General features: G+C 43.4%; 1 protein-coding gene across 2 annotated transcripts in view; it reads right to left on the reverse strand.

Annotated features, from left to right (window-relative positions):
* Window positions 1–4036: 4036 nt before the first annotated feature.
* The window catches only part of LOC119446215 (merlin), a 53701-nt gene continuing 31601 nt past the window's right edge, over window positions 4037–26136 (reverse strand). For both annotated transcript variants that reach the window (XM_037710579.2, XM_037710578.2), the window contains exons 15-16: window positions 25869–26028; window positions 4037–4410 (exon numbers count right to left, since the gene is read on the reverse strand). In XM_037710579.2, the coding sequence (XP_037566507.1) occupies window positions 4360–4410; window positions 25869–26028 (211 nt within the window). In that variant the 3' untranslated portion in view covers window positions 4037–4359. The remainder of the gene's footprint in view (window positions 4411–25868; window positions 26029–26136) is intronic.

Raw genomic sequence — 26136 nt, forward strand, 5'->3', positions numbered from 1 at the left:
CCAACCACGTGCACAGGCTCGAAGATATTCACCACAGTCGCAGCGCGCTCCGCTTCGGAGCGGTGCAGTGGCGGTGGGGCAGAGGGGAGGATCCAGTGGCGCACCCACGGGGGGGGGGGGGGGGGGGGGGGGTGATTCGGGGGTTGTAACCCCCCCCCCCCCCTTTTTGTTTAACCCCTTTTCTTTCCTTACGCATTTGAGTACTGCAACTTGTCTGCACACTCGCAAAAGCGCATTTTTTTTTTTTGACAATTTCCCGTGAAGAAATCGAAATTAGTGCTGTTTAGATGGTATTGGCGAACTGTCACCCCCCCCAGGCAGAGATCCTGGGTGCGCTACTGGGAGGATCGAATCCACACCGTGGACACTTTTTGTTTTAGTTAGATGAAGATGACGTAATTTGTGCGCCGTTTTTCTGATGACGGCGAGGTCGCACAATGAGCCAAGAAATGCTCTCGCATTAAAGAACGTACCTGAGTAGAAAATTCGCAACAGGACGAGGCATACGTGTGCTGCAGCAAAAATCCAGAGACAACTCTGCACATCCTAATGGAATGCGAAGGTACTCGAACACCCAGCGAGACCCGTAGCAAACGTCCACATTCCATGGATATGCTGGGATTCAAACTAGATGGAAGCATCAACCAGTCAGCAGTGGAGATACGCAAGATACGTTTAGGGTATACTCGTATAAAAAAATGCACGGTAGGAATTGCTAGGACCGGATCTGTTACAGGCATAGGTAGGTAGAGAGAGAGACATGGAGGCAGGCCCGTAGCCAGAAGAAGGGGGGGGGGGTTCTCCAGCAGGGCTCCCGCCACCCCGCTGCGCAAAGCAACTTTTCGACGCTGAAGCGCCTCAAAACCTACCTTCGCAACAGCTCTGTTGAGGAACGATTGAACGGGTTGGCTCTGGTGTTGCTCTACAGAGAGTCCGTTGACGTGAGCAACGTAATCGCAACGTTTACGAAAAAGGCACCGAGACTCGAGGGCGGAGGACTTTGAAGCAAACGGACGCATCGCGCCGCGGACTTGTGGGACCTGGGGCGAGATCACTGCCGACCATTCCACGGCAGACACCGGGTGAAGCTCTTCTTGAGTGTGCTTCAGTACAACGAATATGTCCACTCTTTCTTTATTTTTGGCTTTGAGTAACGCTGTTTTATTTTTATGAATGAAATCAATTGAGACGAATCGTCCGTATAAAAATATCATACTATCAGAAAGATCCATCTCAAAACTAAAAAAATATAAAGTTCTTAATAAAATATCTTTTAAAAAGTCACATAATTTGCATACTGCGATTTTTAGCGAAAATAATTACTGAAAGATAGGTGCTTCCTCAAATAGGCAAGGCCTTCTGCAACTGTCCCCCCCCCCCCCCCCCCCGAAAAAAAAATAATTCCTGGCTACGGGCCTGTATAGAGGTTAACCAGAGTAGACTGGCTGGCTACCCTGTGCTGGGGCAAGGGTTAAAGGGAATTAAAGATGACACAGGCAGGGGTAGATACAAGGTAGATATAAGGAAGAGAGAAAATATTAAGGAGACATATACAAAATGCTAGACTGATAAATATAGATTACTTGATTAGCTCAAGCAGGTAGGTGACTATTGTCGCCGCCCCATTTCGAAGGAGATGCCAATATATCATCATTATCGGTGAAAAAAAGCAGGGAAGAGATTGATATAACCGGATCCGTTACAGGCTCAGGTAACTGTGCAAGGTAGATTTAGATATTTTGAGGAAGAGACAAAAAAGATTAAGCAGATGTAAGCAAAAGGCTAAATTGCATAAGCATGCATAGATTACTTGATAAGATCAAGCAGGCTAAGTGACTATTTGTTACCGCCCTAGCTGTTTCAAAGATGATGCCAATAAATCATCATCTGCCGTCCGCGTCAACTCGGTAATCCGTAAACGGAAACAAGTTTACGGACCAAGTAAGAACTTAATATTTTCTCCTGTTCTTCACATCCCAAGCGGCCGGAGTTGGCGACGCTGGGGTGATAAATGAGAGACCCGTAGCTCCCTTTGACCGGCGCGACCATGCGGGCACAAAGGGATCCAAGGGTACCAGGGCACGCTACTCCAGAACAGATCCTTCTTTCTCTGCTGAGATTGCCCTACTTGGACCTCTACTGCTGGAAGCTTACGGGCCATCGCATCGTACTTCATCAGCGCGTTCAATATTTCCCACGGTAAACACGGTAAACGGAATAGACAATTTGACAAAGCGCTCTCGCTCTCTTGTGTGTTCGGTTGTCCCTATTTACACTGCCCATGACAAACCTAGATTCTTCTTTCCCGTATAATGATGTGCTTGCCCTGTGTTTGCTTGTCTGTCTGTTATACGCGCATGTCTTGCTCTTTGCGCAATAGGAGCGCCTTTCCTTTTACAGATTTTTTTTCCCCCATTACTGTAATAGCCCTATAGTGGGGCTCAACATGTATACACAAATATTATTTCTGGAATATAATGACCTAAAGTACTCTTAAACCTACGCCCAGTCGAGAAACTTGTTTGTCTGGAAGTAAGGTTGTTCAGCTCTCCCTAGCAGAAGATCTTCCAAACACACTGCTAGGCATAAGTACAGCATAATCTCGGTAAAACGGAACTGCCGCTTAAACGGAACAAATGCGGCTAAATTGGTTGGTTTTGTACTTGAGCAATAAAAAAAAAAAAAAAAAAAAGAAGAAGGAAGAAAACAACTCGTTAATGCGAACCAAGATTTTCGAAACTATCTGTAAAGGGAGCTCTAAAGTAATTTTTCAGGAAGTGGATCTTAAATGTATTCTCTACAACATCTTTCTATTCTAAAGCTATTCTTAAAGAGCGGTGGCTACGCCTCAAGCAGGCAGAAATTTTTGATATTTTTTACACATAGAGAGTACAGACGCGGATGGCTTCGCGGTGATCGTCACTCGCGCCATAAACGGCAAAAATAAGGACAACCGAGATTTCGTACAGCTTACATTCAATAATTTGTACTCTCCCCGCAGGAGTGCGCGTTAATCTACCACCTACTGGGCAGTACGAGCTATGTTATTGCTTGGATGCGACGCCGCGGCGCCTCTTCCAAACCGAACCTAGCGTAACTCTCGGACAACTTTCTGTGGCAATGAAAGGAAAACTACCGGCACGTATTACTGCGCCAAGTAGTCCGGCAGACTTTGTCTGCGCTATGTTTCATGGGACAGATACTGAATCGTCGTAGCTTCCGCGTGCGATGGTTTCGCACATGCCCGAACGCGTAAGAGAAACACAAAAATACGTAAAATTGAACATTCAGTGTTCAATTTTGTATTATTTTGCTGTTGTAAACAACGCGTTAATGCGAACTTTCTATTCCCCAGCTATAACTAGCGCGTCTGAGAAAGCGGCACTTTTTTTTTTTTTTTTTTCAGGCGCGCTCTTAGTTCTGCGTACTTTTGTCACCGCAGCTTTTCCTTCTTTGTCACAGAAAGTTGTCCGTGAAAATAGGCAATCCAGTAGCCGTCGCCCACGCCCAAACCACGGGACAAACTAGCTGCCACCATTCACTTCCTCGTGTTTAACCTGTATAACAGCGTTAAAGAGGGCGTATGAAATATCTATAGTGCGGCACCTCTGCTGATATTTCTCAGTAAACGGAACGCCTGTTAATCCGAACACATGTATCCGGTTCCTTGAGGTTCCTTTGCACGAGATTCTACCGTATATCTCAGATTAAGGCGATAGCTTTTACTCCACACGGCAACAGTGATGACGCCATCACAGGGACCTCGTTTACTGCGAGTAACTGCATTGCATATAGTGTGTCGCGATTTTAGCATACGTGCCAAGGGGGCACCTCGTTCTAAACACATCGCGGAGCGAAAACAAAACAAAAAGAGCGTGCGCATTTTGTGTAAACTTACGGCTGCGGCTCCAAAAGACACGGGCCGGAGAGAACGCTGCGGCCGGAACGAGTGGTTCATGTTCTGTGGCAGACCTGGAAACCTAGTTCGCGTTTGCTTCTAACGAGTCCGATAAGAAGAGAAACTATACGGGGTATAAAAAGCAGGGCAGCCATAATTTTATTTACAAAATTTACAGGACAAGAAAAAAAAAAAAAAGTTGCACACATGGACGAGACGAGACGACAGAGAGACAGGGTATTAAAAAATGGGGGCCTGCGCAGCCAGCTGCACGGTTTCTGTATGTTTTTTTTTTCTTTTTTCTTCTTTTATCCCGTCAAATCAGGACGGTAGATTTCTGTTCCTCTATCTTGTTCTTTAAAGGCACACTGGTTGGAAACAATGGGCGTAAAGAGCGCGTACGCCCCGCACACAGACACATATAAACACACCGCTTCCAGCCAAGATGTATTAAGTAGTTATCATAACTCCTCGAAGAAGGCCACCCTCGCTTTCGTCGAGCCCGACTTCGTCTGCAAAAGAAACAAAAGGCAAGGGAAAAAAAAATTGTAAACATTTCTGTGACATGAGCAACTGCGACGGGCAATTGTAATATCTTGGTCCTACGTAGCGACATAATGCCACCAGACACCCGGAGATTCCGCTAATTTGGACCATTACAGGCCAACGTGCAGTTCTTTTAGGGACCAGCTTGCAAACAACAAGATACTAGTCATGCAGAGGCGTTTTTATCGACAGAGAGAAAGAGAGAGAGAAAAATACCGCGGAAAAAAAAAAAAAAAAAAAAAGAAAAGGCTGTAGCGGTTTACCCGGTTTAAAGGACATGTAGGATATCGGGTGTGTTGAATGGATGCGTAAAACACACGGCCGGGCACTATACGCTCAGAAAAGAAGCGCGATCAAATCTTTATGCACTAGCTCGTCGTCTTCACCTTTTTTTTTTTTTTTTTTTGACTTGACAACAAAGACTCCGCAAACTTGACGCGTCAACGCACAGGCATGTTTGTTTCCGCTACGAACCCGCCATGTATTTGTTTAGTTTCTTCGAACGTTTCAAGCTGTGGTTTCAAGTACGTTTATCTGCGGAAATCAAATAACAATTTAATAGAAAACAGGAAAACACACGGGTTCCAAATATCGAGCCAACTTCCCGATAAGTAATAATAATAAAAAAAAAGATCATGGGGGGCGGGGGAGGGAGTCGTCTTTGAAAACATGAAATGTTCATAGTTTTGAATTACCGCAGCCATGTACAACGGGGATAGCTATATATATATATATATATATATATACACCAGCTTATCAGTTACCACCACCCTCACTTTTTTTAATACGATGCAAAGGGGGGGGGGGGGGACTAAGTGAATGATACGGTCGCTCGTCTGTGCGCGTTTCTTGACCACTGCTTATGTTATTATTGCAATTTATATCGTAATGAGAAACACGCACCGGCAGCACCGTGGCCGGCAGTCGGCATAAAACGCACAACGCCAGGCGCTGACGTTTCGAAGACCAGTCCAGTAATCGCTCAGATATGTTTATAACCGGCACTTGCCGACCCGAAAGGTGGCCACGAAAAACGACCCCATCTCCAACATCAACGGTAGAGCTAGACTGAGCACGATCCACTGAGCCTCACAAACCGCTGCCTCTCTGGCCGCCAGAACTGGTAGCGACACCTGGAGGGAAAGCTCTTCAACAACATACGTTGCTGAAACGCGCTACCCAGCGCTACTACGTACACTTTGCCATTGAAAAGACGCACTTCCCATCAATGTAATCGCACACGTAAGCATCGCCGATTCAGGGCGATATAAAGTTTTGATGCAAATTTGAGTGAATTAAGAAACAGCACTGACAGTTTCGGCGCTGTCTTGGTGCAAAATACCATGGAAGGCATCCGGGCGCTCGTTTCTTCCGTGCCGCGAAATACGAAGGCACCGTGGAACCGACTCCTTTACGAAGAAATAGGGCGCTTCTAGAAACAGTTGCCAATTGAGCCTGCTAATAAGTGCCCGTACCAACAACCCATGGACAGCAGCAGTGTAGCAAAACTCGCTGCAAATGTGGTCCACAGACAAAATGACACGTTGGGACGAGCGCTATATAATTAGACGTCGCAATTGACACCACGGCTACACGCTACACCACAGTCGAAAACAGCAGCTCCGGCACCAACGAAACGGGCAGCAGAATAGAAAACGAGACCTGCAGCCTGTCGAGCTCTTTCCGTCCGCTTTTCGTCGGAGACATGACAACAAACGAGAACATCGAAAATTGTAGCGAACTTCCCCAATTTCCGTCCTCCCAATCGTCCCTTCGTTCTTTTAATCGTTTATCCCGTTTTTGCGCTGTTTGCCGTTCACGTCGTGATACCAACGAGCCCGACCAACACAACCATTTAGCATACGGAAAAGTTTCAAAGCGTGACGTCACGAAGATGCGGGGGCGCTGCAGTCAGTTTATGGAAGCAGATCAATCCAGTAATCACTCCAACGCACTTTACGACTGCTATACTCGCGGACAACTTTCTGTGGCTATGAAGGGAAAGTTACGGGCGCGTGGCTGCTGAACAAGCAGTCCGGCAGCGTTTGACAGTGCTTTTGGTTGCTCGGAGCAGACGCTGAATCGACGCAGCTTCCACGTGCAACGGTTTCACGTTTGCCCAGACGCGGAAGGGAAAAGCCGCAAAATAAGTAAACCTTTACAATCAGTAGTGTGTCCTGTCTTATTGAACTGTTGCTAATAAGGTGCTTATGTTTTCTGTTCCCCATCCTAAACTAGCGTGGATTAAAACGCGGGAATCTCTTCAGAAGCGTTCTCGCTTGTGTGCGCTTTGCCTCCGTAGCTTTTCCCTTCATAGCCGCAGAAAGCTGTCCGCGAGTATAGCGCCCCTAAATATGGCCACGAAAAATGATAAGATCTCGAACTTTTTAAACGTTTTAGAAACTCTGCCTAAAGTTTTAGAAACAGAGACGCTAAAATGCATGCAAAGAATGGAGGGAGAAAACGTGGAAATTTACAAGTGCGGCAAGAAATAAATCAGGAGAGAAATAACGCAAAGGGCAGTGCGTTGCTATTTGAGGCCCGAGCTGGCTGTCTGTCTAAGGACTAAACACATAGCGGAGCAAATATTCGCTACATGATGAAGCATGTGTCTCTTGCAGCAAAAGTCCGGAAACGACTCGGCCCATCGCAATGCGTCCATCTTCCAGAAGCGCTGCGATTCGAAGCGGATGACAGCATTAACTGGTAAGCGGTCAAGATAAGCGAGAGATGTGCAGAGTATTGGTGGAAAAAAATAGCAGGGAAGAGATCTAAAGAGCCGGGGTCGTTACAGGCATAGGTAACTGTACAATACAAAGAGAAATGTATTAAGGAAAAGAGAGAATATCAATGAGAGATAGGCTAGACTGCAATAGATGTAGTAAAAGTTGACAGGCTCGGTAACTATTTGTCGCCACCCCGTTTCAAAGGGGACGCCAATAGAGGCCATCATCATCAGCAGGGAGCTTTCATATGCACGCCCACGGTATGGTGGCTAGAAGCCACACCTACGGTTTAAGCGACATATTTACGTGTATGAAGAAGACTCGATTTCATAGTAAGGGATCTTACTTCAGAGTAGGCAAGAGAAATGGCCGTCCAGATATAGAGGTCGCTCAGCAATCCTGACGCGTAAAGTCCCTAAAAAAAAAATTTTTTTTTTTTAGGGACTTTACTGACGCGGGCGCACGAGCGAACGCTGCACTGGCGCTATAGATTTCTCGAAAGACAGACTCTCACCCCTTCAACCAGCGGAGAAAGTAGTCAACAAGAGGGGCGAATAATTAGATTAATGGATAGTACATACGCCTAACAACGCTGTGATCAGCACTTGCACACGGGAAAAATTATGAGACGCTTTCCGCTCCATTTTGCTGCTGCTGGATGCGGCGAATAGCGAAGAAACAGCGGAGCTATGGATGAACGATGTTATAAGCTATGTCCCCTTTGAAACGGGGTGGCGGCTGATGCTACCAAACCCGTTATTTTTTACCCTTCTGATGCGTTTATTATCGATCCGCGATTCTCGAGCTAGGAAACCCACCGAACCTGAATTGAATTTGCTGCCCTAAAAAGTAATGCCTTTTCCCTGGATGTGCTCCCTCTCTTTACAGGAAAAACAACATTCTGCCCTTGGAGAGCACCTATATATATATATATATATATATATATATATATATATATATATATATATAGAGAGAGAGAGAGAGAGAGAGAGAGAGAGCAAGAAAAGGAGTTGCCATCCGCTCATTGTGACATACGGAGCAAACGAAATAGAGACACCGGACAAGAAGGTAAGATCACGACGACGCAGGGGCTTTCCTGTGCCAGCTTCTGAAGACAGGGCGCGCAAGCAGACGTCGAGGTCCTCCAAAGCCACTGCAACTTCGACAGCGCATGCAATGCGGCAATCCACGAAAATCGACGGACAGACGCAAAAAAAAAAAAAAAAAGGATCCGCAACGTAAGCTGTGAAGGGAGCGGGCTAATTTTAGTACGACCGCGTTAATCAAACTGATTGTTATTCAGAGCGCGCCGCTGCCTCAAGGAGCAGTGCCGAGAAGCGCGTGCTTCTCGATTTAATCTGACGAAGACGGCGAACCGAACGGTCAGATGTGTGCGAGGTACAGCCCAAAAAGTAAAGGATAGGCAGTCGGCAATGGGCGGCCAGCCTTTGCCATTTCTTCCTTCCTTCCTTCCTTTCTTTTTTTTTTTCTTTGTTTTTGCGCAGGCGTGTCGCCACGTTGCCTTACGCTTGCACCACGCCGTACGGCCTCACATAGAACGCATATATAAGTGGACTTGTATGCTTTTTAAAGGTAGAACATGCATGACCAAATCGAAGATGAAGTCCGCGGGACAGCCATCACGTGGCTCAGCGGCATATATGGCGCCACCAAACAACGCCGCGAGCGGCTTGTGAACGAAGCCCCCACGCACGACGCGATTCGGTGACGCATGAGCCACGCCACGCTTGTTCCGTGGACTGAATCGGAGATTCGGAATGCTATTCTGGACACTGTCAAATTCCGCCATATTGTACAATTCGCCATGTTGCCTGCTCTCATTGGCCCAGGGGGCTGCCACGGCCTCTCCGATTGGCTAAACAATGCCGCCATTAGAGAATATGACAATATGGCGGAATTTGACAACGTCCAGAGTAATACTCTCGGTGCGTCGTGTGGCACTACGTGCCACATATGCTTCATTCAATTCGACAAATCAAAATTCTGATTCATGCACGGGAAACTTAATGCATAACCAATGGTAGGGTTTTGGTATGCCGGAGCGAGTTTACAGCCGGGGGTAGTTCAGCATACCAACTACACATTAATCAGCTACAATAGTGCTTAGTGGCTACGGTGTTGGGTTGCTAAGCACGAGGTCGCGGGATCAAATTCCGGACCACGGTGGTCGCATTTCGATGGGGCGAAACGCGAAAACGCCCGTGTACTTAGATTTAGGTGCACGTTAAACAACCCCAGGTGGTCTAATTTATTCCGGAGTCCCCCACTACGGCGTGCCTGCCTCATAATCAGATCGTGGTTTTGGCACGTAAAACCCCATAATTAAATTAAATTACAATAGCAGTGAAGTTTAACTCAAGTAAGATTTCACAGATTTTTTTTTTGTACAAACCTATGCTCTCAATGGCCAGAAATAATAGTGAAAAAGCCATTCTAATTCTCCTTGATATGGCAACTGTGTCTGGGCATTATAGAATTATACAGGGTTCGTACAGGTTTCCAAGGCAAAAATTCAAGGATATTCCAGGACTTTCCAGGACCTGTCGCAGGTTTTTCAAGGACTCAAAGCGGCATGAAAACTAGGATTTCTCTACTCTAACATGTCCAAAAATGACTAGTTTTATTGTACTTACAATAAATAAATGTATATCACAATTACAATAAAAATGTGTAGCCTTGATAACCTCTCAAGATCACAACACAAAATGCACGCTTACAAGAGTCGCTGAGATTTCTCCAGTATAGGCTGGGTAAAGTTCACCACAAGCAATCAAAATATTCAGTAGAGGGTTATTGCACTAAAATAAAAAGAAATAAATGCATTTCCCAATGATGTTAATGTCTTAACAAAAGTACGTCTTATACAAAGGTGCGACGGGAAAATACGGTAATGTTATTGCACTTATGATAAATAGTATTCAAACCTCCACCCAAAGGCACTGAGCATCAGTGGTAAATAAAGTTGCTCTCCACTATAGATCTCTTAAGCTTCACTAGCTTCAGCTCGCGTGCAAGAGTGAAAGTGAGACAAGGCAGGCCGACGGGAGAGGAGTGAAACGAACGATAGGGTGAGGAAAGCAGCGTAAACACTGCCAGCCGAGCAAGCACCGAAGCACGGAAGCCTTTTATTTTTCCGTGCAGTTCTGCAAAACGGAACCATGTGTGCTCGCGCCGGCGTATTGTTTCTGAAATGGGGAGTTTGTCAGATCGACGGCGTTCTACCACAGAAAGGAGGTCGCAATTTCGATATCAGAGTGCATTGCTCACGAAATTCAAGGATTTTCAAGGAAGGAAAAAAATTCCAGGACTTTCAAGGGCCTTGAAAACGCACTTTTCAATTTCAAGGGTTTTCAAGGATTTCAAGGACCTGTACGCACCCTGATTATAGCAAGAAGTTAATCATCCCAACCACACACCTTTTCACTGCTTGCATTGCGAATGAAGGAAGGAAACTTATTTATCGCCCTGACATTGATTTGTCACATATCTCTTCACGAACAATATGAATGCACAGGAAAAGTTATAAATGGTGATCTGCTCCAAATAGAAATAATGGTTAGTTTGCACATGATGCACTCTCTCCTCATTAGCCTCGAATCATTCACTCCTTTCTTATCAGTGATTGGAAACACAACTGATTGGAAGCACAGGAACAGCTGGCCAGCCAGACACAGCAATAATATAAGAATAACCACAAAAACACGCCTCACGCTCTATAGTGCTAAGGAGCTAGCATCACATGGCGGGTGTGAGAGAGAGGGAAAGCAATCAGCTGTTGCTTGCAACACAGGTGCATGCAGTATACGACTGGCTCATAGCAACATTAAAAATACACAGCTGTGTGTGTGCAAACACTGGCTGACCCGCATCATATTCTTGCTGTCTCGCAGCGCTAATGGGGCCACACAGCAAAGACAAACACTCAGCGCAGACTCCATAGGGTGACCCAGTGGTTGGTGCCCCAAATAAACACAACAGCATTAGCAATTATGAAATTTCACACTGGAGCCCTTTGCGTGAAAGAGTGCAACTTCTACATAATCGTTCTTCTGTTTTTTCTGGCCTCTGTGTCTAAAATATCCAAAGAGACAAGACTGTGGCACCAAGCACCGCATAAAAATAATATGAATTGTACTAAATATTGCAGTCATGCATAGAGAGAACAAAAATTTGCATATAAGATTTTGAAGAGTAGGACAAGGACAGAATACGGGCGCAGAACAGGTTGCATGAAGAAAGTGAGGGGGTGGAAGATGCTCAAGTCATACAAACATACTCTGTGCAAAGTTTATAAAACTTCGTAGGATGCACTTTTCAATCCGCCAAGTGTAGCTGAAACTTTTTTTTTTTACTGAACTTGCAACTGACACCAATTTGTTTTTCATGTGCTGCCTTAGTACAAAACTCCTAAAGTAACTCTGCAACTAAGATCTGTTCAGTTTTTTTCACAGGGCTCCCTCCTGTGGCACACCTGATGAGAATTCATTCAGACTGGACTGAATGCCCATCACATTCCTGAATATTTGGGTTAAACATTACTACTTAGGTACTTTAAAAGTTTAAATAGTATACTTTTAGCAAAGTTCAATTTCAATGGCTACATATCGAGTCACGTTAGCCTATTGGAACATCTCACTTACTGTACACAGGAAGTCATTGATAGAGCAATAGTTACAAGGACATGTAGAGAATCTCAACATTTGTTTTTCATTGTTTCAGGAGGAGTTGTTTGTCAAGGGAAAACCTAGAATAACCGACACAAGTTCTGGAGAATCGTAGAAACTAGTACTATTCTTAGTAGACTCACTAAATTGATGTGACCTGAGTAGCGACTGGATTCAACACAGCAACTGCGATAGGTGTCCAAAAGGCAATAATTGTAATGCCAATACCACAGAAATATGTGCAAAGTCGGAGTCAGACTTTCATTATTTGCATTTTATGGGTGGTCTGGAGGGACAATTAGTTGCGTGCAGCGATTTGTAAATACATACAAATAACACCCAGCATGTGACTTCCATAAATTTGCAATAAGTGTCCAAAAGGCAATAATTGTAATGCCAAGACCACAGAAATATGTGAAAAGTCAGAGTCAGACTTTCATTATTTGCATTTTATGGGTGGTCTGGAGGGACAATTAGTTGCGTGCAGCGATCTGTAAATACATACAAATAACACCAAGCATGTGACTTCCATAAATTTGCAATAAGCTCTTCACCATGTTACACTGAAATATGAATATGGGTCTGTCTGTAAAACTTTACCAGCACTAAGGCCCAGCTGAATACACCAATGGCGTGAAACAGCAGCTGAGATGCCGACCTCGAAAAACGATTACCCACTTTCGAATAAGGTACTTGAACCCACTGCATTGAGTTAAGAGAGAAAGAAAAAGAGAAAAGCGAACAGAAAAGAATACAGAGAAAGGAATATCAGTAAAAGGCAAAGTTCAGTGCATACAAGTGTTCCATGTCCTGTGTGCACACAGCGCGATGACATGTCGCATCGATCTACCTCGACGGGCTAAGCTAAGTTGTTTCCACTGCACGTCCTCATGACCTCGACAAGAGTGAGCATGCCTGTGACAGCTGGGAATAAAAGAATCTTACCACATGCGACACGATACCTACTAATACCGAAGAATATTACAGTCACTCATATTGCTTGCATGGGTCACAGCTAGAAATTTTTTATATTTTCCTAGTGAGAAAACTTATGTGGCTAGCTCAGTGGCTATATGAAACTACTGTAAGAACTAAAACCTGTAAAACAAAGAGGGAATTGGAAGACGAGGAAGAAGGCTTCACAGATGTTTGGAAATTGAGCACTGAAAAGTATGAGGATCATCTTACTGAACTAAAACAAGTGTGCCTTGTCGATATTGCTGTATGGTACACTCTGCAATAGAACTGCTGTATACAGCAATACAGTGCTTCCGTACTGTGACAAAACAAAGGTAAAGGCCCTGCCCATGATAGTGACAGGGGACCATTATTATTTTGAATCCCTCAAACAAATGGGTTCCAGAATTCATAAAGGAGGCATTGGAGGCGAAGCCTACCATTACAAGCTCGATACCTACCTCAAGAGTGTGTGTGTTGTACGAATATTCTCGCATATTCTCGCATCATTGTAGATGGGTTCTGATGGAATTTTTTTTTATATTTCCTAGTGAGAAAACTGCTTTGTGACCAGCTGGAGCATGCCGGGAGCCAACTTTCTAATGCAGAAGCTGAATGTCACACGAGAAGTGAGCGTTGAGTAAAAGTTTCTGCTCTGCTCAAGAGTGCGCAACTCTTCGTTGTGGCATCATTATGTTTATTACAATTATCCTCATTGCCATTTTTTTTCATTTACTTATTTATTAGCTTTGTATTATTATTGATTCATTTCTATACTTTCTGCAAGAGAGTATTCAGAAATGGTGTAGCTGAAGTACTCTATGCTTCAATCTCTCCACAGCAAAAAAGAAGAGATAGGATCACGTGAAACTGCCTGCATTTGTTAAAAAAAGAAGAAAGAGGTCCAAGACATCAGGATATCCAACAGACACACATCCATGACCTCGCTCAGTGGATATAGACAACACTGCGAGCTGTGGAACATAATTACGCTGCATGCAACGCTGAGCTGCAAAAGACAAAAGCCGTTGCAGACACCTAACAAAAGTTATTCAGGTCACAGCTGAAAAATTCTGCAGTTCCCTGGCAATGACAACATTGTTGTAGCCAGTTTAGGCTGACCTCTGCTCGAAGTGGAAACTTTCCACGAACAAGTTCTACTCAATGGGAACTAGGTCAAACCTGGCATAGAGAGCTTCTTACTGCAGATGTCGGGCAAGATTCACAAATGTGGTGGGGTTCATGACAGTGCCAGTGTCTTGGCTATTGTTATTGTTTCATTTACTATCCACTGCATGAGTATTACATGCAGTGAATACAAAAGTGTAGTCACGCTAACTATTAGCCTGTTCGCAAACATGCCTGACCGGGCACATGTTAAAAGCATAGGGCTTTAAGATAAAAATGCCCAGTTAATAACAATAATCATAAAATTAATAATAGAAAATTTGACCAAACTTGAGAATGCTTAAGTTCTGAAAGAATTGAAATCAGGACAGATTTATCAGTAATAGTGTGACACCTCTCGAAAACACTAACTTATCACATGAATTTTTCACACCAAAAGAGTGGGTTACTTGTCTTTTTCATCTGCATATATTCCTTTCAGAAGCATGCTAATCAGATTTGTACACTTGCACAGCTGCTGTATTTCTTATCCCCCATTTTCCAAATACAAAGACTATGGCAATACCTACTGAAATAGTAATTGCAGAAACCTCTATGAAAATAATGTTACTCTATTTTGCTTGAATGCATTTTGCCTTGTTTCATACATTTACTGAGGATGTGACGCATACAGATCTGCCAACCTTAAAATTAAAACGGTAAACTGAAAGCCAAGAAATACTGAAATTTGGTGAAAGATACTACAAATTGCTTGATTACTTAACATGTTGACTGTTAAGTAAAGGTTCGCAGACTTTGTTCAGTATGGGTGCTGCGAACAGGCACGCTCTATAGTTGCTGCAAGGACGATCCGCGCTGCAGACAAGCAGAAAAGTTTACGCAGTTCATTAATTAAAGATTCACGTAACAGGCTGCTGACGATTTGGTTGCCGTTATACATTGGTTCTATCAGATGATGTCCCTGCCGTGCGCGTTGGTCTGTATATTATCAACAGGTCCAAAAATGGGCCATAAGAAAGCACTCAATGGCCCATATGTCTTTTCTGACATTGGTTTTGCCCTAAATGATACGCAAATGAAAAATCAGAAAATATTTGCGTCAATCCGACAATCGTAAATGAGCACTAAAAATCTGGCATTTTACGATGAAACTGTAAAAGCTGGAAGTTATACATGGAACAAGGAAGAGCTGCTAAAAGCTACCTTGCTAGCTTTAAAAAGAACAGTAATCGTCTGCAAAGATGAACTGCTCTAACAGAACAACACTGTGGTTCAAAACAATATAGAGGAACTGTTCAACACTGAAAACACAGAACAGCACTGCCTCATGAAGCAGCCTGTTCAATACAGTGCTGTTCTGTATGTGCTACGGCCCACGATACAGTAACAAACCAGTGTCAATGTGACAGAAGTTCAGCACCAGCAGGAAGAAGTGAGAGAAAGGACAGTAAACAAAAAGAAAAAAAGCTGTGACTTTGAAACCACACGGTCATTGCATTAAACAATGGGTGAAGCTATCTTTTATAGGGCTCAAGAAGGTGGCTTCGAATTTTTACAAGAAGAAAATCTATAAATTAATAAGGTGGCGTTCTTGTTCTCAAATGCTTACACAGTTTGTTTTTTCCTCACCATTATTGCTAGACCCAACCGCAACTATTACTTTACAATACATATATCGTAATATTCTATGTACAATGTTCATCGCAAATATTCATGCGCAAAAGTCAAAGTCTGACCCAGGTACCCAAAACCAATGCCTCAATATTCTACAGTCTAGACTGCATACGTAATTCTATATGAGAAGCACTGCTAAAAACAAGCTAATCAATCCTCCAATTCATGGCAGAAAAATAAATGGACGATACCTCCGACCTGGCAAGCATAACAATAAACTTAAACCAGTATATGCAATATAAGGTGTGGTTTAAATTACGAGCAGTTACACATATGCGGGGAAAGTAAGCTACCTTACACATGATCACTGACATAATAATAATAATAATAATAATAATAATAATAATAATAATAATAATAATAATAATAATAATAATAATAATAATAAACAAGAAAACAGAACAACTAGAACCTTGTTCAAGGTTTCAGGCTAACTAGGTTCATGCGCACTGATACGTCAAGGTGACACAGGCTCAGTCTGACAGCTGCTGGAAAAGTTTCACTGAGAGCAGGAAGCAAAATTAATAACAATGCTGATACAAAGCACTCTTGTGACCTGACAAGGCTCTTTGATATCTAAAAAATTTAATGAAAAAGTGGATAACAGAGATGGAGTTAATTGCAAAAAAAAGGGGACAGGTGGTTCGTACATCGTAGCTCGAAGCTTTGTTGGAGAAAAAAGATACAGGCCTCTGTGACTGATTAAAGGAAGCATGCTGCCTTCACCCTGTACCTTGTTACCAAAGACATATCGGTACTCGGGTGAAGTACATCCCTTAGAGATTCAATGTTCAACCAAGCGTTGGTTGTGTTAAAAAATATTTTGATGTTTATTGTTATTACCCACAAAAGCTACCTGCACTTAATGGCACTAACATACAGTGTGCACATAACCAGAGTGAACATTAGACTACCATTTAAAATTTAATTTGCACACTTCCACATTGACCAGAAAAGCAGCACTGAGTGATGGGATGCTGCTTAAAGCTTACTTCATCTTGAACTCAACACCCTCGATTTTTAAGCTCAACAACTTCAATAAACACATTATGCCATGGAGCAGCAATTTTGTACTTTGAATTATATGTAACATGATTGAAATTCCAACAATTTTAAAGGAAAAAAATTGCTTATAGAAAATGCACCCACTTTAGCTTTACTTGTTTGGTTATTTTAATATGTCACCTCATGCTTTCCATACTTTCTTATTAGCCAACATGGTTTACCAATGATGATGCCGTAATTAATCAAGGCACAAACACATTGCACAGACAATTCAGCTCTACATTATAAGTGCATTATGTTGTAGCAAAGTAAAGAATAGTGACATGATTTCTTGAATGTTTGAAAGCCTACCAGGTAAGAGACAATTAACCATAAAGAAAAAGCTGTTTACTTCATGTGCTCAGTTCTGATGACCCTTTTTTTTTCCATTCCCTCTTTTACTCTCTCGCATCATTATAGCAGCAATTTGTCAAAATCCAGTTTTCTACCAAAACACGCTGTTAAGGCACCACCTGTCAATGAGAAATAAATTTAGATGTATGTGTCTCTCACTGCGCTATCAGACAATATTGAAACGTTTCTCTGTCATGCAAAGAGATGGCACAACTGCCTTTAGTTGTCTATAGCTCTTCAAATTTCTGGCCAGTTATCACCATAGACAACCGATTTGCATTTGGTGACTACAAAGCTCAGAACTTGTGCTAACACGTGACGCAACACATGTGAAGAAATGAAAAGCCTTGCAATGAAAAATTTAGCGACAACACTCGGTCTTTACGGGCCCAATATAGCATAGCAGCGTCAAGAAGAGGACAGTGTGTCATCAGTGGTAGCACGAAAATAAGGTACTATGGCTGTCAGGAGATGTAAATATAAAAGGCTGTGCAAGTGCCTAAAAGATATGTATAAAGTACGCTCTAAAAGAAGTTTTCACCCCTTGGGGTGTATCCTGTCTCCAAACAATAATTGTTACCTATCTTTGTGTGACTTTCCGTTCAATAAGACGGTGCGCCCGGTACTTCCAGGTCACAAACGGCATGCATGTTGTTCGCGTGACATAGCATTCTTGACAGGAAAGTAGCAAGCAAGGAGTTAAAAAAAAAAAAAGAAATGCAAGCCAGACAGATTACGAATAATGTTTGGAGACACTATACACCTCAAAGGGTATTAACTTTTTTTTAGAGTGCACAAAAAAAATATAGACATGCACTCGCTGAAGATTTTTAAGGAACTATACGCAATTAATTACTTGTAATTAGTGTCGGGCGTGTTATTGAATCATCATCATCATCATCAGCCTATATGTATGTCCATATATATGTTTGCCTTTATAGCCTGCTTAACCACTGGATGTCCAATCTTGCAGACAGCTAGGGTGCACTCTTTTGCAGCGCCACCCCCAATCTGACTTCGTTGCTTGACAGCAAATGCAACGAGTGACGGCTGGCACAGGGTCAAATGCCTCTGATATTACGGGCGTTTGATGTATAATAGGGCTCAGGTTGGCGAGAAGAAACAGCTAGTGCAAATTCTTGATTTTTACAAGTTGACATGAGCCAAATACGCAATCCTTTAGTACAACGGCTTACTAGTCTAATTTTTTTTTTACCACTGACAATGTGATTGCGATGTTTCAACATGTTAAGATAACCAAACTTGCTAATAAATGCATGTGCATATCATCGAATATTTGATTCAATATTCGAAGCTATGTATTTGTATTCGATTTGTATTGAAAAATTTTGATATTTGCACCCATTCCTACTCGTAATAAATTACATTTTTTGGTAGTTTTGCAATTGATCGATTACTTCTTTTTACTCAGCAATTGTCACAGTAATTCAATTACTTTTGTTTCAGTGCAAATTTCTTTACTGTTGATACAAGCTGTAACAGGCAATACAGCTTTGAATTTGGTGGGAACTACAGTAGAAATCCCGCAGTCATTCCACGCAGCAGCCTCGCGAATGCGCATGTTAAGACAAGCAAAAAACTAGGGCACACAGTATTTGTTTCCTCATCTTATCATCTAACGATCCACCAGATGTTGGCCTACGAATTGAACAGGCGCTACTATGGCTCCATAGCGATCACCACTTTGGACGTTGACCGCCACTTTGAACCTACAGATGCTTCGTTCAGCTTTTCGCTGTACTACCGGGAGTGCCTTTCCTGAGCCCTAGCAACAATAAAGTACTGTGCTTCATAGAGGACTCAGATGCAAGCATCAGGGCATTGAGCAACCACAGTGTGAGCGCAAGGTGTTCATATTCTACAACACCACCGTTCCCTTGTTCTTTCCAGCGCGCACATTGAGCGAGTTTTCAGTGTCTCTGCCTGATGTCTTCACTATAAAACAAGAGGATGGGCGAAAATTTGGAACAGCAATTGTTAGTGAATATAAACAGTGTGCGAAGGACTGCAGAGGGCATACTGAAAGAGCCAGACCAACTTGTTCTATTAACTGCATCTGTGAAATTTTAATGAAAGTTGGAAGGAAAGTAACATTGAAATAATCAATTACTAGTAATTACTCAATTAGATTTAAGGGCATTTTTTGGTCACTAATGAATTACATTTTAGAATTACCTGTAATTGTAATTGGTTAGTTCTTTTGTTATGTGTAAAGGTTCATTGCATTGGGATGCGCTATTTGCATGTCGATTTAGACTAACATAAGAATTGCTCCACTCATATTATAAAGAGAAAACATACGAAAAGACAATCACAGGTTCAGTCACAGCACAAGATGCAAGCATAATAGGCAATTAATCGTGTAGTTCCTCTCCTGTATTTTCTTTGTGCTTTTTGAATTAATGATGGCTATGAATACCCAAAAACTATTAAATGCAGAGCCCAAATAAGCATGATGCAAACTATGTGCACACAATTTTATTCCCTGCAACTAGGTAAAAGGTAAACCTGAGCAAGCTTGCAATACATACATGCACATGTTCTTTCCTCACCATAAAGTGACATTTCACGGCTGTTAGGGAAACAGTAAAACATTTACACTCAGTGAGTGCACAGCACACACTGCATCCTGTTTTTAAAACTAAAGTTCTGTCCTCTCATTTTACCTTTGCTGGACTGTTATCTCTCAGGTAGAGCTGACAAGTGCCCACAGCAAAGTGCAGTAACGCAAGCCCATTGAACCTTTGTTTTCAGGATAAGACAGCTGTGAGGTGTGATAACTGAAAGCCCAATGACCCGCTTCATGATCTTTTTTTTTTTAATCCAAGATTGTAAAAAACATCTGTGTGACATGGTTATATCAAGCTAAGATTGTGAGCCCCAAGTGAGCATGATGTAATTGTGCACTTGTAACTAGCACACATTAAGCAACTGTGCTCAATTCCTCTATTTGATCTGGGAAGGCCACCTGAATCCTGCAGCATGCGCTCAGATTTCGCATATACAAATCTGCGAGTGAAAAGTCAACCACTCCTTATGGGATCACTGGGAAAGTTGCCACAACACTCGTGGACAACTTTCTGTGGCCACGAAGAGAAGGCTACAGGGTTGGAGCTTCTGTGCACAAGTTACTATCCAAGGTCGTCCGGTTGAGTATGACAGCACTTTATGTTTTGGTTTCTGGGAGCCCTGAATGCTGAATCAGCATAGCTTGCTATTTATGGCAGTTTCACATTGGCCACAATACAGAAGAGCAACGCAATAACACTTAGCACTGAGTGGTGTATTTTAGGTCTTATTTTAAAATAAGTCACGTAGTAACAAAGATGTTTATATTTCTGTTCCCTAGATTAAACAAATGTGAGTGAGATGGAGATTATTTTCAGGAGTGTTGTTGCCATGCGTGCATTTTGCCTCTGTAGCTTTCCCTTCATTGCTGCAGAAGTTAACTGCGAGTATAAAAGCTGGTACAAAAAATGTTAGGTGTAATGTTAAGGGACAGAAAGACAGCAGCTGTGGATTAGATAGCAAATGGGGGTAGCATATTATAGTTGACATTAAGAGAAAAAAAAAAAAAAAATTGATGGCAGACTCCGCGTGACCTCGCAGAATCACAACCCAATTTCCAGCAAAGCTGCTTCAATCGAGCTGTTGTGTGAACTTCAGCTGCGTGTAATTATATTGCATACCTTAAAATATTGCCCGTACATGACTGCTTTGTTTGAAACTGCATGGAGCCCTTGAAACGTAATTTATTGCAAGAGCTGTAATTAACCCAAACATAGCACTTAATAAAGAAATTTTTTTGCAAAGGCTGTATTTATTCCACATGCATTTACCTTCGCACATGGATTTGCCATAGCATTCTCCCCCTTTTCGCTAACTGTGATCTCGGTTGCATTCATAGTTCTGCCAGGAAAACAGGGTAAATTCTGTGTGCTCCGAAGACACTCGTAACCCTCACGAGCGCTCCCATACGTAATTTACTGCAAAGGAGGCAATTCACCCACACTGAACTTTGCCACACATCACCCATTACCTGGCCTTTACTTACACCAAACATAAACAAGGAGCCTCGTTTAGGTCACCGAGGACACCGGGCGAACCTAGTATAATGCATAGTAATACAGAAAAAAGGAGGGTACCATAATTATTTGTAACACTCCCAAATAAGGAAGAAACGCTAAGACTGCACGACACACTGAACTTAAGATATCTCCCATTTCTACTAAATAAAAACTTTCTGCAAAGCAGTTTTTTCGGGACAATGAGAAACGTAGCTGATAACGGTGACGGGACACTTGCAATAATTTGGCTTAGAAATCCACATGCACACAACTTCGCAGACAGATTTACCATAACTGTTTACCCTGTTCTGCTAAGTTTGATGTTGGTGGTGTTTGCAGTTATGCTATGGCTGCGTGATAAACTTGGCACTGCTTGCAAAATTTAGTCATGTACGCTGTGAAATTCTTAAACAAGTAATCTGTTGCTCAGGCCAAGCACTTTGAATTTTGCCTACACATAAGTAGGTAAGTTCGTTTTCAGGTTTCATATTTTTCTAAATTCGGGGGGTAAAAATCAGGTGCTATTTTTCAAGCTGATAATTGGGCATAAATCGGGTTTTTTTCTGGAACCATTCAGAAATTCGGGTATATTCGGGTGAAATTTACAAATGTACTAAGTAATAAATTGCATTCGTTTTTTTTTTATCGGTGGGTATCATGAGCTCCTGAACGCTAATGCATTAAAACTAGGGATCTGTTTCAAGCTGGTAATTGGGGGGACATCAGGGTTTTCTAGCATCAGGGCCTTGCAGTATTTGCTGCTTCCACTATACGTTAGGGCACAAACGAAGTTGTGCATTATGCTGTTAGCTTCAGTTTCTTTTGCAAGTTGCGTACAGGACACATCAAAGAGCGTATGCTGAGATGTTCCCACCTTCTCAGCTTCCTGGGTCGACATCTTGAACTTCTTATGACGGGATTCTGCTAGATGCTCGCGAATTCGTAGGGCTTCTCCGCTAGATCGGTGACTATCTCAGTGTTGCAATATTTGCACACTAACTGTGTGGCTGCCTTCACTGTCTTTCGTTGTGATCTGGAGATCTCCATTTTATTTGCACCAGTCATCCAGTGTCTTTCGTTTTCTTCCCATCTCCAACGCTGAATTGTTCCGTGCCGCGTACTGGGGCCCTACGTTCGGCTTTGCACTCACCAGTCGCCTGGGAAGTGGGAAGTGACGATGACGATCATGCGTCCAAACATCATGTGCTCTAAACCATTAAGACGCATGATTCACATCATCGTCAGTTCTCTCTCCTCTAAGAGGCAAACCTCTTATCGCATCAATGCATGCATTCATCTGCACGGAACGAGTGCGGTCACCTTCTTTCCCTTCTATTGTGCACGGTCGAAGGGGGATTGATAGCGCATTTCACAAGCTGCGTGCAGCAGGGCTGAAGCTATGTGGCGTTTCGAGGCGGTTCCACCCCAACGCCTACTGTCGCTTTTCTTCAGCCGGCATCTGCAGAAGGTCACGGTGAGTTACTAGATCAGACTTAAGCGCACTCGTTGGGCGGTTGGTTGAGAGCCATGTAGCGTACACAATGCTGCAGCACACAGCTTGTGAAATGACCTATAGGTCACTGCAGTTCACCAACAGGATCTAACTTGGTTGATCCGAGGCAGGGTAGCTAGCGTGTGTGCACCATAAACTCCGCACAGCGTAATATATATATATACACACACACACACACCGTATTTACCCGATTGTAACACGAGTTCTTTTCCGGATTATATGTATGTATATGTATGTGTGTGTGTGTATATATATATATACACACACACGCACGCACACACTCACACACTCACACACACACACACACACACACACACACACACACACACACACACACACACACACACACACACACACACACACACACACACACACACACCATCTTTACTTGATTGTAACGCGCATTCTTTTCCAGATTTTTGCTACCTGAAGTGGATCCTCACGTTACAATCGAATACCAAAATTCAGGTTGTCTAAAAAGTGCAATGATGCACCCAATTCTAATTAACAAGTGAAATGTGCGAGTGAAAGCGCGCGAGGGATGCGCACTTTCACAGAGAGCGGTGCCTTCCGCCGTGTGAAAGGCTGTGGGGGGATGGGAGGGAGGGAGCGGCGGAGACGTTTAGCTGCGGCACCAAATGCGTATATTGCAACCGGGCACAAGGGGAACTGGTGACTCAATCTCCCAGGCGAAAGGAGGAAAGCCGGAAGGCAGTGCGGGAGGGAGTGGGCGCAACTTCTACTCTGCCAACCACGCGTACTTGTACTTGGCGCGGCTGCGGGCTGTCGCGTGCACCGTATCTTGAAAGCGATCACCACAAGGCTCTTATCTTTGTATGCGCTGTGCTTTCGCCGCTTAGTTTCCGTTGAAGCGATAGACCGTACGAACCTTCAGTCGCTGGTGCTGCCGCGCTTGCTCACGCCAACGTTTTAACAGTGGTTGTGTGCAGTCATCGAGTGTGATCTACTCATGTTTGCTTGCGCATGCTGACACCATGCTTGTTAATTCAGTTAGTAAGCGAATGTGTCCAAGTACAGTGTAGACCGCTTATAACGTAAGTCGCCGGAGTCGCGAATATCTGCACTATAAGCGGTACTGCACTATAACCAAAAGAACGATTTTCAAGCACTGCACGTATGCAAAACAAGTAGACCAAGCATGTAGACACGCTTGTACTATCGCGTGCACATCGCGATTACGTTTTCGCCAGTGAGCTGGCGAAAACATAATCGCGGTGTAGCCGGTGCTCTTCAAGCTCGACAGCTTTTTATCGAGTCAAAACGAAACAACTGTTTGCCGCAACCGCTGCGGAAAAAACCGTGCCGGCTATTGGCACGATTACGAACGGCGACTTTGCGGTGCTGAAGGCACGCGCTCGACGCACGAACCGAGTCTGGACGAATTAACTACCATTCGCGACAACAACTGCAGTCGAAACCGCGGTCGCTATCTATGCGATCATCGATGGCGACTACGCAGTTTTCTAGGCACGCGTCCGACGCGCGTACCGAGTAAAAACTAAACTACTGTTCGCCGCAACCGCTGTGGAGAAAACCGCGGCCGCTATCGACGCGATCGTGGATGACGACTACACAGTTACGAAAGCCCGCGGCCAATGCGGTGTTATACGCAGCGGTAAACGCAAGAATTCTGGCTTTAAAGACACAAATAGGCTCGAAGCGTTCCAGCGTTGCTGTCATTCACGTACAATTTCAACTGATGGCTGTGGCGACGTGGACTCCGCCGCTTCGTTTCGGTTGGACTGCTAGCGCCGTTCTTGCTCCTTTGCGTCGCACATTTGCGGCGCTCCTCGCTCAACGAGCTCCGAAAGTAGTCCCTGTTAACCGATGTGCGGCCAAATAAGTCCGAATTAACGAGAGTTTTGATTGCATTGAATAATGCATACGCCAGCCGGCAGCGCGCATCGCCCTTGGACTCATGCGCCACGTCTCATGCTCCTCCTCTGCATCGCCCTCATTGATCTCCTCTCCCATCGGTGAGCACACCTCGTTGAGAAGCATGCTCGCTACCGCCCTTGTCGGCGAGATTTTCCTGCGGAAGCCGCATTATAACCGATATTTCGTCTCACGCGGCTGCACTGTAAGCGGTATGCGTATACATGGAGTGCTATGGGAAAAGTAACGGGAGTCTGAAAAGACCGTACTATATCCGGTCCTGCACTATAAGCGGTTACGTTATAAGTGGTCTATACTGTACATGCAGCCAGTAAAACTACTATCCTTACTCCGTACAGCTCTATACTAATCTGCTATCTCAATTGATGCTTCGCCTTTCGGGCAAAACTGCGACTTTTTCATGCATCCGGTGGTCTCGGGTTATTATAGCGGTTTCATTTTTTTTTTTACTGGACGCAACAAAAAGTCACCCATCACGTTACTTTTGCGGTTTTATTTTTTCTTGATGGACGCAATGAAAAGTTACCCCTCGTGTTACAATCAAGTAAATACGATATATATATATATATATATATATATATATATATAGGTTGGTATGTGGTTTTGGAATCCAGGGTCAAATCAGGTTTCACCTGATTCTCCTGAAACATGTTCTGGGTGGAAAAATTGGGTAAAATTGGGGTTTACCAGAAAACTAACAACCCTACACATAACCCATAACTTGCCCCTTATTTTCGCCAAATATAAATTTCGTGTAATGTAGAATTCCTTTGGGACACTGAAAAACATAGCGCAAAATGGCTACATAACACTTCGGAAATCCTCAGGAAAGAATGTTTTGCAAAAGCTGCATTTGTTCCACATGCATTTAAGTTCGCACAAAAATTTGCTATGGTCTTCATTTCCTGTAAATTAGAAATTTGTGCCGTTTACGGGCCTCCCAGATGAGCGTGCTCTAATAGGGCCTGAAAAACGGATGGTACAGAAATTTTCCTTTACCCCAAATTGAAACACACACTTCAAAAGTTGCCTGCATTTTATCCCTCATACTGCCCTCAGTTACTCAAAACATAAGCTTCAGTTAGTGATTTGTTTGTTCAGAAAACCATAAAAACCGTCACATAACGTTACTGCGCGCTTCTAGTCGGATTAGGTCATTGCACTGGACCGTCGACAACTGATTCAACCCGAGTGCCATTCCTCTTCTGCGTGCTATTCCAGCATACAGTGATGAACTTGGAGATCTATATACTCACGGTTCATCTAAAAGGGAGTGTTCCGCAACGTCAAGTACTGGCTTCAACCAGCAGCAAAGACAAAGGCCGTCATAGCACTCACCTTCCTAAGAGTGGAGTACTTGTTCTCGCCGCGCATGACGTTGTCCTCGTAAATGAGGTCCATGGAGGTGAGCTTGTTCTCCACCTTGAGCACCTCAATCTCAGACTTGAGCTCCTGCAGATGCTCGGCCAAATGCTTGCTCTTTTCCAGATACTCCACCCTGCAAACACCAGCAAAAACAACCAGGCAGTCAATCTCAATAAGGAAATCTCAGACGTACATCACATTCAATGTGTGCAAATTTTCAAATGTGTTGAAAATGGCCACA

Source organism: Dermacentor silvarum, chromosome 3 (assembly GCF_013339745.2).
Source record: "Dermacentor silvarum isolate Dsil-2018 chromosome 3, BIME_Dsil_1.4, whole genome shotgun sequence".
Taxonomy (NCBI): domain Eukaryota; kingdom Metazoa; phylum Arthropoda; class Arachnida; order Ixodida; family Ixodidae; genus Dermacentor; species Dermacentor silvarum.